The 15,758-nt window shown below is 39.5% G+C and overlaps 1 protein-coding gene across 1 annotated transcript; it reads left to right on the forward strand.

Moving 5' to 3' along the window:
- Window positions 1-870: 870 nt before the first annotated feature.
- Window positions 871-15,119, forward strand: LOC136363141 (sodium-coupled monocarboxylate transporter 2-like). Its single transcript, XM_066322229.1, has 15 exons — window positions 871-1,308; window positions 3,260-3,325; window positions 4,318-4,369; window positions 5,635-5,702; window positions 6,700-6,854; window positions 8,050-8,190; window positions 9,496-9,625; window positions 9,970-10,058; window positions 10,964-11,076; window positions 12,179-12,246; window positions 12,595-12,681; window positions 13,295-13,473; window positions 13,678-13,781; window positions 14,041-14,162; window positions 14,888-15,119. The coding sequence occupies exons 1-15, from the start codon at window positions 952-954 to the stop codon at window positions 15,044-15,046; spliced, it is 1,890 nt and encodes a 629-aa protein (XP_066178326.1). The 5' UTR covers window positions 871-951; the 3' UTR covers window positions 15,047-15,119.
- The last annotated feature ends 639 nt before the right edge of the window (window positions 15,120-15,758 follow it).

Here is a 15,758-nt window from a genome sequence, read left to right on the forward strand (position 1 = left end):
TGATTCTCTAGTCCTGTGAGTCCAACAAAGCTGTATATGGATAAATAAAATAAGTCACTTCTCACACGAACCCATACAAGCTATATTGCTGTTAGCAGAAATCAGTTAAAAATTAGTTTCTAATGGAAATTCATCCTCAGACAGTGCAGCACAAACCACACTTCTGTTCATCTGTTCAGCTGGGTTTCCAAACACACCAAGGCTGGAATACAGCACATGGGGAGAAGTACCACAGTTAGTTTTAACCATTAAACACTTCAGTTTCTTATGGCCACCTTAAGTTCCAGATATCCTAACAAGGACTGGACTCAGGATGTCAAAGGACAGTTGTAATGCCTATTGCTGGCATTCAAGATCAGTTTTTAACCTTATGAGGAAATTGCTTCTATGAAAAGAAACTCACTAGTAAGACAACAGGTTTGTACAGTGAGCTTTCCTTCCTTTCTCTCTCCTCAATTTTTTTTCTCTATTGCTCTCATTTTATCTTTCCTTCCTTTCTCTCTCCTCAATTTTTTTCTCTATTGCTCTCATTTTATTCTTTAAAAATGCTGAGATGTTAGAAGAGAGTTAGATCAAGTCAATGTGCCAGGCTAATGTTTAACCTTAAATTTACATATCACAGATAAAAAGGGATTGTACTACAAATTTCACAGCTAAGTCCCTTATTTCAGCTTGTCTGGCAAAAGAACCCATAGTACTAGGGTCTAAGTACATTCTTCCTTAACTCATCCTTAGCTACCTTTCTTTTAACTCCTTGGAACTGAACTGGATTGGAAGAAGTCTTCTGGCTGAACATTCTTGCAGTTTATTGTGGTTTTTTTTATTGCTGAGCTACAGATAAACTTCAGCTTTGCTGTCAACAGAGTTAATCTGGTGCACCAGACAGCACCAGATTAGCACCAGACATAGTGAACCAGAATCTTCCATCACAGGGTTATACAATTGGTGCCAATGCCAAACTTTGTCGCTCCAGACGTCAAAAAATTTGTGACTTGGGACTATGTCGTTTTTGCAGCACTCTTTTTAGTCTCTGCCAGCATTGGAGTCTTTTTTGCAGTTAAAGAGAGGAAAAAGAAAACTTCAAAGGAATTTTTGGTGGGTGGTAAGCAGATGACATGTGGACCCATAGCTTTTTCTCTTACATCAAGCTTCATGTCAGCAGTAACAGTCCTGGGGACACCCTCTGAAGTTTATCGCTACGGGGCATCCTTTGTGCTCTTCTTTCTTTCCTATACACTTGTCATTATTTTTACTGCTGAGCTTTATCTACCTGTTTTTTATAGATCTGGCATCACAAGCACTTATGAGGTAAGTAAAAATCATAAAATAAAGGCGCTATTCTAGCATAACTAAGTATCATGCATGTATTTTTTAAAATCTTTGACAGAAAGCTTTCTGCAGTGTTTTACAGAACAAATATATCGATAAATTGATCTATTGATTATTTTTAGAAATAATTTGCATTATTCAAACTAGTTTTTTATATTATATAAGTTGAAATCACAATCTAAGGGTCAGAGCTTCCTTCACCCACATATAGCACAGACAGGATGTGGGTTTACACACAGCACCAAATTAAGTTACAGCTGGAAAATATTTAAGCGTATCCAAATGCTTCTGGTCTTTTGAGTGTTCTGCTCTGGTTTAGAGAGACAGACTATAAGAACAGCATTCAATACTATCCAATTCAAACTTAGTGTAGATATGGTCATTTTGGCCATGCTACTATATCTAAATAGCTGAGGTAATAAGGAAGAGAAAGAGGGTGGCAGACCTGTTCAAAAAATAAAAATGAAAGAAAAAAAAAAAAAAAGTCAGGGCTGGAGAATGAATTCAAGCATTCTTTAGGAAATGAAATTAATGACTTCTGAATTCTGTAGAAATTTTGCCTGGCATTTTCCCTGGAACACATTTTTTCCTTCATAGCTCAGTAGCAGCCCTTATAACCTGCAAGTCCACAGGACAGCTATTGACCATTTGGGATGGCCTCCTACTCACTTCAGTCAACTCCTGCAAGTTTGGTTGCTCCTATCTGTGGGCAGTTTCAACTAAGCAAGGATTGGATGATGAAACTGGGTTAGTTCACAAGGAACTTTCTGGTAACAGAAAGGTTGCTCATGCTCACTGAACCCAGACCCAAGGAAGTGCTTTGGTCAAACAGATCTGCCTGGGTATTTGGAAATATTTTCAGGTCAGTGAAGAGTGAAATTGCTGCAAGCAGTTCCATTTTCTAGTTGGTTTTGATCCAATATCAGAGAAACAATCACTTTTGTCATTTGAACCACCTAAAGTGTCACTGTAGACAGAGAGACCCTTCAAGTGTGCTGGAAAGATGAGTGTTGGCTTCATGAATTATTTTTAAAAATAGGTCAGGTTACATAAATTAGCTATGTATTTATGTGGCAGACTGTGGAGTTCCTTATGCAAGAAACACAAGATCAGCATGAGCAAAAGGAAGAAAAAAGATCCATTGGCAGAACAAAGCGCACAGCCTAGAGACTTGTAAAAGAGGGGAGACTTGTACAGCCCATGCCTGGTGTCTGTGAGCTGTGAGTGTCTGGGGCACATGGGACTGTGGTCCAAGAAGAGCCTCTCTGCAAGGAGGGAGAGCTGAGAGACCCTGCAGAAACCCCAGGTGGTGATTCAGGCCTAAAACCTGGGCTTTGGGATGCAGAGATCCACTCGCCTCTGCTGTTCTTTTGAAGGTGGCAACACCTCTCTACATCCTTGAACCTGGAGGTCCATAAGATCCCCCTTCTTGCTTCTTCCTATTGGTGATGTGCAGATTTGGCTTTAGATTGAGACAGGACAAGTGAGAAAGCCAGCTTAGGTCATGCACTAGGCATCCATATTGCTGCTTCACCATTTGCTCCATCTCTGCTTTGTCACGACTGGAGTTGATGCTATTTCTGCTAGAGGTGGGCTCAAGTTTCCTCAGTGTATAGTTGGAATATGCTTCCATTTGAAGTTTAAATTGCTTTGTAATTCTTGGGATCTTCCAGTCATTCCTGGTACAAATCAGGTGTTGATTACTGCAACCCAATATAGAACTTCATGGTACAGATGAGAAGATTTCTTGAATGTAACTATTGTTATGCTTAATGACAATCCTGCTCTCCTCATTAATTACTCATAATAGCAATGCCAGCTGCCAGTAAGTTTACTTGCACAGGAAGGTATTACTTAGGGCAAACAGAAGGGCAACACCTGTGTCACAGATGCTACATGTGCACTTTATTGAGATGATGTTTTTTCCTAGTATTTGGAGTTGAGATTTAACAAGAATGTCCGTCTTGCTGCAACACTGATTTACATCCTACAGACGGTAAGGTTGACTCTTTTTTAATGCTAATTTCAGTCAACGTTCATTTTTTACAGACTAGTCTCATACAGCACATTTTTTGTAATGAAATGTTTTAATAAGTAATCTTTTTCTCTTATTTTTTTCACTTGAACTATGAATGCTAAAAAGATAATATGATTATATTTTTAACTGTCCCTAACTTTTCTCCTTTATATCAGGAAGGAAATTTTAGCTGCCTTTACTCTCACAGCTCATTCTTGGTCTCATTCTGTTCACTTGAAGCCTCACTCTTCCCAAACAAGTGAATTCTGTCTTTCTCGAGAAGCTGGTCAAGCTTTACTGGGTGTGTTTAGTTACCCATTTATGAAATTGAGGTGAACTATCCTATTTGAAAACTGTTGCACAAGGTATCCTGGGCAAATGCTCTGATAGCTGTGGTCTCATGATGGTCACTCGTGACCATCTTGAAAGGTCACATTAGTTGTGCATTTAATGAAAAGATGAGATTTGATGGGAGATTAGGAGGCATTTCCTTCTGCATTAATTCCATTTTAAATAATTCCCAAACCTTTGGCAATAGGTATGAATGCTTACTGACTTTCATGCTCTGTTTCTCCATCAGTTCTCTCAGACCTTACATATAAAGGGTATTGAGTCAGTTACTTTGAAAAGAATTGAATGGAAAAATGAAAATTTTGTTTCTAAGATCAGTGCAACTTAATTTCTGTATCACTATTTGTGTTTTCAGGAGACACCCTTTTTCTATTTCATAAGGATATTTTGTCATCTATTTGTTGTAGCAGTAGAGAAAAAAGTAATACAAAGACAGATAATGATCCTTTCCTCAGAAAGGAATTAAACACAAGATTGTAATTTTTAAGGGCTGAAACAGAAAGCCATATACAATACAAGCTGACCTAAAGAAACCCCTAGATCTGGTATTTTGCTCAGATCCCTACTCTAAACACAAGTTTTATCACTGAGCATTCAAATACGCAATTTTTCTCCTTCAGATCCTTTATACAGGAATAGTGGTCTATGCTCCATCACTGGCACTCAACCAAGGTGAGTTCTTATGCTGCACTTCACTGCTACCCCAAATAACCACACCAGAAGGACTGCTTGACTAAATGAAGTAACAAAAATAGATAAAGACAAAACCCCAACCCTTCTCAAAGGTTCTATAAGAATGTTTTTGCCTTCACCTTGTAGCTCTGCATTTCTGACTCCCCAGGTTCCTCTCACACCCAAACATTAGCAGGAGCCTCATGGTTGGTCTTCTGCTATCCTTTCCAGTCAGAACTACCTGAAGAGATTTGAAGTAAACAATTTCCCAACATCCTGACAAAGTTCACAGTACAAGCTGATGATCCAAGACCATACTATGGACTTTGATTCTCCCTGTCCCTGTCTTTTGTATTCAGGTTTCCATGGGCATAACTCTTTCCTCCATAGCCAGAGATGAATGCTGTTCTGCTGTCTGTCCCCAGACTTCTTCAATTAATATTTGCAAACTAGGCATAGAGCATGCATCACCAGAGATGGGATTTGTAATTTCACTGTCATAGGGCACAAGGAATCAACATGGCCCAAATCCTGACTGGGAAGAGATTGTGAGGCTCTTCTCATTGTTCATTATCTGAGTTGCATTCAGTCTCCTCGATCCCACCACTCACACAGTGCCAAATTTTCTTCCTCTGTCATGCAGCTGAATTTCTTCTGGAAGTTCTCATTCTCGATTATATCATATTAACTTTGCTAATAAAAGAACCTTTACAAATAGTGTTGCCCTCACAGACTGTGACTGGTGGGTGAGATTTCAGTATCAGCCAAAACCAAATCTGTTCATCTTGTGCAAAGAAACTACGAAGCAAAACGAGCACAGAAAGTTGTTTTAATGAAGGATATTTTAGCATTAAATCATTCTTAGATGCAGGTAATGGAATTTACTTAGGGGCTGGGTTTTATCTTAGGATTTTGGGGAATCTCTGAAGAACTTGGTTTCTCAAGACATAGTTTTGGACTAAGAACTGAAGTGAGCATTGCTTTAAAGGTCTGTCCCAGCAGAATGATATTTTTGCTTTATACAAGTATTCTTACGTGTTACTTTTGCTTGAAAGTTAGTTAATTTCAAATTGAAAGAAAACATCAGTGCAAAACAGTGTTCCACAAAACTTAAAAAAATCCAGCAAAGCTCATAATAGATACAAAATATTAAAACTAATAATTACTCCTTGCCTTCTAAAGCTAAAGGATAACAGCTCTTCTGCAACCTTTCCATATGACTTACATCCATTTCACTAACAATATTGTTTTCATTGGTTTTGCAGTCACTGGATTTGATCTTTGGGGCTCTGTAGCTGCAACAGGAATTGTCTGCACTTTCTATTGCACTCTGGTATGTAACTGAACAGTTGGAACCTAGACAGTTGATTCAACCATCATTTAAACATGGCAGACTATCAGAGAAGGATGACTCCTGTGGAGAACATACAGATAAATTTCATCCACACTCTGTCTTATAAAGAAGCCTATTTGCAGGAAAAAAAATCCTTTCTAATTCTCTGCTGTATGTCTCCATGTTCAAACCAGCCATCCTGAGATGGGGTCCAGATAAGGAGGCCGTAAGCTTCCCCTGTGATCTTTCGAGGAGATGATTCTCACCTTTTATAAATTATAGGCTGAAAAACACTGTTATGAAAATTGTGCTCAAGAACAAAGCACTAAAATTACGAAGGGTAATCAACAGGTCAGAGAACTTTACTTTTGAGTGGAAGCAACATGAGACTCCAAATCCCCAAATAGATGTATTGTATAGGTATTTGCAGTGAAGCAGCAGAGCCCTGGGGCTCAGGACACAAATTAATTGCCATTCTTATTGCCACTAATGATTCTTTTCAATATATCAATCCACTCTTGTTGAAAACACTTATTATATGTTCTAGTACTGATGAGATCGAGTACGAAAGTAGCTATGGAAGAAAGGGGAATGGCAAATTTTCTGGAGCTATTTTTCTGTGTTAGGCTGGTTGTGGACCACTGGGCTCTGAGAGTGTATGGAGTCCTAAGGGATGTAGGAACAGGCCAAAACTCCCTAAGCTTTTGTTCCACACCATGATATGTTCAAATGCATGTGTCAAATGCATATAAAGGAGGCAGAAAAAAACCATTTAACTGAAAGTCAAATATTCTCCTGTGCCCATGGACAAATGATTCAGGCTGTGAATTTTTCTGACCTGCAAAAATACACACTTTGTGGAAGAATGAAGAGCCCTGATTTGCCAGGTGCTGAACATACAACTAATGAGCTGTCAAAATAAGGAGTCTTTTTACATTTTTCAGTTCTTGAGCAACAAGGAAGAAAACTGATGGTATACAGTTTCTCTTTGTTTTAGGGAGGATTAAAAGCTGTTGTCTGGACAGATGCATTTCAGATGATTGTTATGGTGGCTGGCTTCGTGGCAGTTTTGATTCGAGGAACTAGTCTGAATGGTGGAACAGCCAAAGTCTGGGAAGATGCCCATGAAGGATCTCGGCTAAACATATTTGAGTAAGAAACAAATTATGCAAATCATTCCTTTCTGCATATTTAATGTTTAGAAACCATACCCTCAGTAAGCCAAAAATACACAGACTTGGTTTTAAAAAACCTTGGTGATTCAGAGAAGTCCATTCCTCATCTCTTCAGCTATTGGCAATGCATTTGACCTTTAGGAAAGCTTAACTCTTTCAAGAAATCAAAGGTCTGCTGAACCGACAGAGAGATCTGCCATTTTTTCCTACTGTAGCTACAAATGCAGCCCAGTTATCCCTTCAATTTTATACACAGAATATTCTGAGTTGGAAGGAATCCACAAGGATCAACAAGTCCAGCTCTTAAGTAAATGGCCCCTACAGGGATCAAACATGAAACCTTGATGCCATTAGCACCATGTTGAAATCAACTGAGCTAATGTCAGTGGTTAACAGTATATATATTTCATTTTCTATTCATAAAACCGATCTGGTGTTTTACTTGCACTCGCCACAGCAGCTAGCAATAGCACACCAGTGCACTGGGATAGAAATCCGGTTTTCCTTTGGCTGTTTGGGTCATTTGTTGGTTAATCAAGGCGAGGCAGTGACAGAATCCAACAGCAAGGTCAAATGTTATCTGCTGTCCTGACCAAGATAAGGAGAACTGCAAAGATGACACATTCCAGACAGAAAGATACACTTGTATGAGTTAGATTTGCTGAGAAACAGAATTTTGTTGTGCAAAAGATAACACAGCATCTGAAGCAATTTCTTGCTAAGGAAAGGACATCATAATGATGTGTTATTAAAAGTTTACAGGATTTTTTTAGAGTTTGGTAAGCAACCTTGTTCCTTACAGGAGACAGGGTTGCAGGCAGGATGGCTTGTAGGTCTGCTACAATATGACCCAGGTTTGATGTCTTAGAATAAGCATCCTTATAAATTTGATTAATCTCAATTTGTCCTCTGACTAGGCCTGAATGATATTTGTTTTTCCTGACTTGAAAACCATGTGTTTCAATATAAAAGTAAAAATTCTTCCAAACCTGAGCACATCGGATGTTGTCTCTTCTGGAAAACAGTATTATCAATGCAGAATTTTTGATTCTGATGGTAGGACATGCCAGATAGTTCTGAACAAATCACCTACCTCTTCCTGAAAAAAAATAGGTTTAAATAAAAAAAACCAAACTGAATTGCTTCTTTCTTTCTTTCTTTTTTTCTTCTAGCTTTGACGTTGATCCTTTGAGACGACATACCTTCTGGACAATAGTTATTGGGGGAACATTTACATGGCTAGGGCTCTATGGAGTCAATCAGTCCACAATACAGAGATGCATTTCCTGCAAATCAGAAAGGCATGCTAAAATGTAAGCTACCTGTCATTCCTGCAGTCAATCAAGAATCACACTATCTTTGTCAGCTATACTAAATTAATATTGGGATTCCATTAAGTGGTAGTAAGCTAATTTTGCTCTGACAGTCTTATTACCTCTGGCTCAAAATGACTTAAGTATATGCAGAGGAAAAAGAAAAATCCATCTCTTGCAGCTTATCAATTTATGATAAATCAATCTTCATAAGGATAGTACGGCAAAGACACCAACACAGAAGTTGTGCTATCTACAACCTCATTGTAAAATTGTATCTATTGGAACTGTTTTTATGTTGTACTGGATTAAAAGTTGTTATTGATTTAGTGGGGCACTACAGTATATAGTAACATCTAAGTAAAATTAAATCATAATAATTTCTTAGAATTCTGCAGCATCAGAATAATGAGAATTAATGAAGAAAAAAGTGAATCTTCACAATATAGACATACAGGTCTCCAGTTTGCTACCTGCCTCAATTTCAGCAGTACTATAAGCATAGCTAGACATATTTTACTAAACAATCAGATTTTTTTCACACATCTAGGGCCAGTTGCCTGCACATGTGGCTAAAGAATAAAGGTGATAACTATTTCCTTTTCAGTAAGCTTTTTTGCTATCTGTAAACATATTAATTTTTCTGAGGGTCATGACCATCTATATGAATTTCTCCTGCAGAAAACTCAGTGCCTGAAAAACATTTAGAAGTCACACGAGTGAGAACATCACTAGTAACAAGCTGGGTTAACCTTTGTTCCCTGGTAGCACGCTCCAAACTGGCCCTTAGATCTTGCACAAGGCCATGTCCAGACACAATGTGAGCTCTTTAAAGTCTGGCAGCTTTCAGAACCCACAGGACTGCTGACCCACAGCCACACAACCTTCCTAGCAGATGCTGTCACCCACATCCATTTCATGGAATACTGTTACTTTGCATGGTAACACTGGAAATGGTATTCTGTGTGCTCCTAAGGGAAGACAGCATAAATGTCTCAGAACAGGCAAAAATCTGTTCTCACAAGAGACAGGAATGACAGACCCAGCACTCAGTGCAGCCCATTCTCCAGAGAGGTTACTTGACTCTTCCAGCTCTGTGGAGTTGCTCAAAAGCTTTATCCTTGCCCTATAGCATAATAATGGTGCGGTCTTTCTTTATTTCTTAATCTTGCTTTGAATTATACAGCCAGTTTGAATTATATAACCATTGGGATTAAGGGATCTCCCAAAAAAAGTTCAGAATAAATATCTTGCAACGACTTTTTTATTTATCTTCCATTAAACAGTTTCTCTCTTTTGCTTTAGGGCACTTTACCTGAATTTATTGGGACTTTGGACAGTTCTAGTGTGTGCAGTGTTTTGTGGATTGGTGATGTACTCTCATTACAAGAGTTGTGACCCTTGGACTGCTGCTTTCATTTCAGCTCCTGATCAGGTACAGATGTCCATTACAATAATTATGAGCTGCTTTAGGCTCAGATACAGCACATATCAGGACAGTTTAATTTTGTGCAGTTCTCTATGTCCTTTCAACACTCAGGGGCTAAGGTGAGTGCCAGATCAGGCCTACAATAATAACTGCTCTGGCACACCTTCAGTACTAATTTAATTGAGCATTTTTGCCAAAAGTCATCCTTTTTGCTCAAAATCTGAAACCATATTATTTGGGACAACACCAGAATTTAGCAACATGCTCATAGACATAAAATACTTCTCTTCCATTACCTAGGAAACTCTTAATTATTTTCTTGTGTTGCTCTTGTGCTCCTTTTATCCCAGCTCATGCCATACTTTGTTATGGACATTTTTTCTTCGATGCCAGGAGTCCCAGGACTGTTTGTTGCCTGTGCATTCAGTGGAACACTAAGGTTTGTGAATCTGAATTGACATTTTAGCTGTTTATGATAATTTCTTGAGGATCCAGAATGAGGTCAAAATATGAAACCCTAAGAAAAGCCCAGCTCTTTTTCTTAGAACATTCTAGGATGTAGCAGTAGTTCTTAATTAAATTATGTTACACCTCTGGAGATATTTAAAAGACTTGTGGATGTGGCACTTAGGGACTTGGTGTAGTGGTGGACTTGACTGTTCTGGATAAACAGCTGGACTCTGTGATCATAGAGATCTTTTCCAGCCTAAATTATTCTATGATTATGTCTATGATAAAGTCTAGCTCTACACCTCTAGTATCTTTTTATCCCAAATACATTTTAAAATAATGTTATCAATCCAGATAAAGTGTAGAAAAACTGAGTTTAACATCCTAAAATACTCTTGTGAGCTGCTCATGGTGAAATTGTCTTTACTTAAGTTAGCTGCCACAATAGCACAGTCAGGGGTATAAATGTTTTCACCAAGTCTATCTGAACTGAATTCACCAAAGATAGGCTCACTCACCTACCTAAAGGAGTTGGGCCATTCATGGAGAACCAGGGTGGCATTAGTGGTGACTGCACATCCTCCCACTTGTAAGGGAGTAAAGTTTCAATTCTGGAGCATGTCTATATTTAAGGTCTATGCAAACTTGTAAACGGAAGGGTCAGTGAGGATGTGTTTCTATCTTGTTCTGAGCCAGCACGAAGCAGAGACCCCAGCAACTGCAGGAGTAGCAGAAACCTCCCCAGTTAAAGTAGCACATATGAAAAATACTATGAATCATACAGTTCTTGGAGAGCATTAGTGCTGAAAAAGAGGAAGCACTTCTTTATAAATGCAACCTGATTTCAAATGATATTTCTTCCTATTTACTTACCATTCTTCTCCCTTTCTACAGCACTGTAGCTGCCAGCATCAATGCTTTAGCAACTGTTACCTTTGAAGACTTGGTCAAGAAAGGTTTCCCAAACCTCCCTGAGAAGATGAGCACGTGGATCAGCAAAGGCTTGTGTGGGTGCTCTAGATGAGACCCATTTCTTTAGTAGCAAAGGGCACTGCATAGGGAGACTCCCTCAGAAAAAATCGTGCTTTGGAAACCTCCACAGCAATGTAGCACTTTGAAAACCCTCGAGGTGAACATCAGCCTGATGCTTCAGCAGCATGAAGTATCAGCACCATTTGGCAGAGGAACAAATATAGACTAGCATTAACAACCACTGCTCAAAATCCTTGGAAAAGTTTTGTCTTCTGAAAATATTGGAAAACACTCTTCATAACACAGAAAAAATATCATTGTAGTTATTACCACATTAACCTACAGTAGTGTTTATTTAGATAATACAGGAAGTAATTTCTAACTTAGAGTATTGCATGAGCAGTTTATTCAGCTTTTCAGAGAAAAAGTATGAAAATGAAAAAGTAAAAAAAACCCAAAAAATATCATCAACATATCAAGGATCCAACATGATCTTAATTTTTGTTACAATTATTGCAGTAAGATGATGATCCTTTTATGAATACCATAGTAATACCCTAAGAATTCTATTAAAGTTCATAAATATAATGAGAGAGCCAAACCCATATATTTTCTATGTCTGTAACTGTTTTAGTATTTTTCATTCTTGATTTTCTACTTACTTTTTTTTCCCACTCTGGACATAGAAAAAATAATTTTTATGTCTGAAACCAAGGTGTGCTAGCACAGAAGTTTTGGTTGGCTTTACTCAAGACTACTGCATACAGAGGTTCATCTACCATGAAGTTAAAACTGTTGTCAAGGGAAGAAGGCCATGCTATTTTATAATTTTGCAGCTCATTTATTAGATTACTTTTAAAGTGATATTTAAAGGCAACAGAAATATTTCTACATGAGCCAGGCATAACTTCTAAATGAATTTAATTGCTATTTTTCTGCTTGGTAAGAAATAACAATCAACCAAAAATCCAAGGAGACTTCACACAAGACACTGCTGGGTGTGTAATGGTCTACACTAAACATCCAATAAGAAGTGCAAATTCCTCCATGCTGCCTGGTCATCTCAGACCCTACTGAGCTAGGAACCATCCCCACTATTGACCAGCATGGAGAACCTTGGTGTCTTATCTTTTCCAGGTATTTTATATGGTGTCCTGTGCACTTCAATGGCTGCAGCAGCATCACTGCTGGGAGGAGTTGTGCAGGTATTTCTTGCTTCAAAAATGTACTTAATAGAAGAAGAATGAACAGAAAAGGTCATGAACTGAGAAAACAATGCTGCCAGCTCTGCTGGCTGCTAGATTACCTAAACCATTTCTGTGGACATTTTGCTGAGAGGAATAGTAGGAAAAAAAAAAAAATCCCCTAACTCCTTCACTATTGACTCACTGCTAGGAAACAATACTGAGCATGATTCTCTCTTGTGCCCTGAAATCACTACTTATCCCTTATCCCTCACCATTTTCCCACTGAAAACTACTGACCAGAGTCAGAATTGGCATGCTGCCCCTCAGCTGCTGCCCTGAACTCCTCTTTCTTCTCTGCCCCCACAGGCCTCCCTTTCCATACACGGGATGTGTGGGGGGCCAATGCTAGGATTATTTACCCTGGGAATTGTGTTTCCGTGTGCTAACTGGAAGGTAAGGAAACAAAAATCTTAATCTAAAAGAAAATTTCTTGGTGGGTTTTTTTTCGATCATTTTGAAAATTGTTTGGGTCTTTGAGCTGCTTTTCAGATTTGAATCTGAATAGCACCTGAGGATCTAAGATATAATTATACATGCTTTTCCCCTGCCTAAATTTATCCTGCTGAATGTAAGTGTACTCAACTGTGGAATAATTGGTGATTAGATTCACATGAGGGTTTTCTGAAATTTTTGTTTCTGAGTTTCATTAAGAAGAAAAAATTATTCGATACTTGCATCAGCCTTGGGATGCACAGAGTGATTGCAAAAGCTTTGCCTTCATTCTTTCACTCAAAACACAACATGAGCTCATTCCATGTTGCCCCAACAAGATTCCCATCAATGCTGGCAGAAGTAAAACTAAAATCTATACTACAGCTTTAATCACACTTCTGCTTCAACTTTTGTAAATAAAGGGCACTAAACCACCATGTTTTATACCTTAGTTGAGAGAGAACAGAATTTATTTACACTGTATTCCATCATTACCTGCTCCTGCCTAATTCACATTCATAGAAAAGCATTTTCCAGGTATCATCCTTAACAGTATCTTTCTACACTTGCCAAGGGTGCTCTCGGAGGCCTCTTATCTGGGATCAGCTTGGCTTTTTGGGCTGGTACTGGCTCTTTCATCTACCCTGCACCACCAACAAAGTCCATCCCTCTGCAGCTGTCTACCCTCAATTGCACACTGGCCAACAGCACCGAGGCACTGGTAACAGCAGCTCCCACCGAGGCTCCAGAGAGGTATTTTTCCTATTGTTACTACTCAAGCCTGTGTTTTGCCAAGAGTGCTACCCCAGCCTGCAGCCCACAGAGCAAGCTGGGAGTGCAGACTGATGCCAGAGGACACCCCAACTGCAGCATGAGCTGCATTTTGCTGGCACAGTCAGGCAACAACTGAAACACAGCAGTTGCTCATCACTAGCTGCTTTTGTCACCTCTTCACAGGCCTTTGCTGGCAGACACCTGGTACTCCTTGTCCTACCTGTACTTCAGTGCCATCGGCTGTGTGGGCTGTGCCATCACAGGGCTGTTGATAAGCTTTATAACAGGTTGGTGTTCTAAACATACATACACACACATGTATATATATATATATGTATATACATACATAGAGAAAAAACCCATAGTTTTGCATAAGCTGACTCAGCTGTTAAAAAAGCTTTTAAAAAGCCCGGTAGGTGACTTGAGATACAGACTCATAAGAGGGCAGTGGTCTCTGATCCTGCTCCCCCACCTCATGGTCTGAGGCTCCCAAGGCTCATACCGAGCTATCCACAGACTAAATGAGTTACTATTTTCTTTCTGCAGGACCTAGTAAAGGAGAAGACATCCCACCAGTGTTAATTAAGCCAGTGTGCAACCTGTTTTGCTTTTGGTCCGAAAGACTCAAAATGTTCCTCTGGTGTGGTGTACAGCATGACAGCCTGGAGGTGAGTACCTGAAGCCCTCAGCTTGGCCCTGCTGTGGCCCAGGAGCAGAGGGAACATGGGCATGTGCCCACACCAGGCCATGTGCTGAGCAGAGAACTAACTTCCAAAGCTTTCAACAGTTGCTTTGGAACTTACGCAAGGGAGGCTGCATAAGCACCACAGACTGGAAATGAGATCAGCCCAACCCTGGTTAGTGATAAGTTCCCTATTTTTCCCATTTCCATCAAATATGGGGACTTGGGTTCTCCAAAAACAAACAGCCCTTGGGGATGCCAGGAGCTCATAAGAGGATGTCTGACCTCCCTCTCCCTGCCCTCCCTGCTCCAGCAGCCAAGTGGGGACAAAACTGCACTTCACACATCAGACCAAGCTTTCACCTTCCACCAAGCTCAGAGAAAAAGACTTTAGAACTCATATGCTTACGAAGGTCCCTTGCTGCTGCCATGCTCACCATCAGAGCCTGAGGCTTCTGCCCTCCAGAGCAGCACCAGAGTAACAATCAGGTGGGGCTGCACTCACCAGCATCTGAGCTGCTCCTTCCCACCTCCACCTCCTCCACAGCAACATGGGCAGCTATTCTCCAGGTGTCTCAAGGCTTTGTAGCTCACCAAACGGGCATACAGAATGAACACCTTTCTTCTTGCACTCTTTTAACAATTCTCCTTTAATCAAAGGAAAAAGGCAGTGAATATGAGCATCGAACTACAAACTTTCTTTTTTTTCAGGTGGACTTTGAGAAAACACTGCCTAAAGCCGCTGCAAATAAAACTAGAACAGATAACATCTTCAAGAATAATACCAACAAAGAAAATAATCACCAGATCCGTGGTTACAGTTCTGAGGAAAATTCATATACAAACAGAAGCAAAGAATCTCGCCTCTAGAAGCTGAGGGACAAGGGACATTTAATTAAACTTTTAGTTCTTCAGCTTCAGAAATGAATAACTTCTTGTACTGCTTGTAGGTGACTAAGAGGGAGCAGTTGCTCTCTGTAGCAATAAAGGCCAGATTTTTATATATGAATTTCTTTGCAGACCTGGGAAATGATGGGAAAATGGGGTTTTGGAAGCACTGCTATTTCAGAAGAATTGTTTCATGAATTTTGTGGAAGCTCCCATTCAGATGCAGCTGCAATACATCTGCATCACACACTCCATTCAGCAGCTCATCATGGAGGGGATTGTGCTTAACTTAAGACTTAGGAGAAGTTTGTGAGATATCTCACCAAGGTGAATCTGTGAGCTGCCCTCTGATGGACGGAGAAAAGAGAGGTCAGGTTGAGCCTACACCCAGGCATCACAAAAATTCTCCTTCTCCTCACAGGAACCTTGTATAGACCAGACTCCTCTTCCATTCACTGAGATAACTGTTGGCTTCCTCTGGGGAATTCAGGTTTTCTTTACAACTTCTTATTGTAAAAGCTATAGGACAGAGCCACAAATTTTACTTTGAATTCAGGATATTTCTTTATCGTTTGTTAGCTTTGACGTCAAAAGGATCCATTTTTATGCAATTAAGAAAATAAACCAACATTTAGTGATGATCATGTTTCCTACTTCATAAGTCATGCTGAATTTTGAAAGAAAGACACATAAT

This window comes from Sylvia atricapilla, chromosome 6, assembly GCF_009819655.1.
Source record: "Sylvia atricapilla isolate bSylAtr1 chromosome 6, bSylAtr1.pri, whole genome shotgun sequence".
Classification (NCBI taxonomy): Eukaryota; Metazoa; Chordata; class Aves; order Passeriformes; family Sylviidae; genus Sylvia; species Sylvia atricapilla.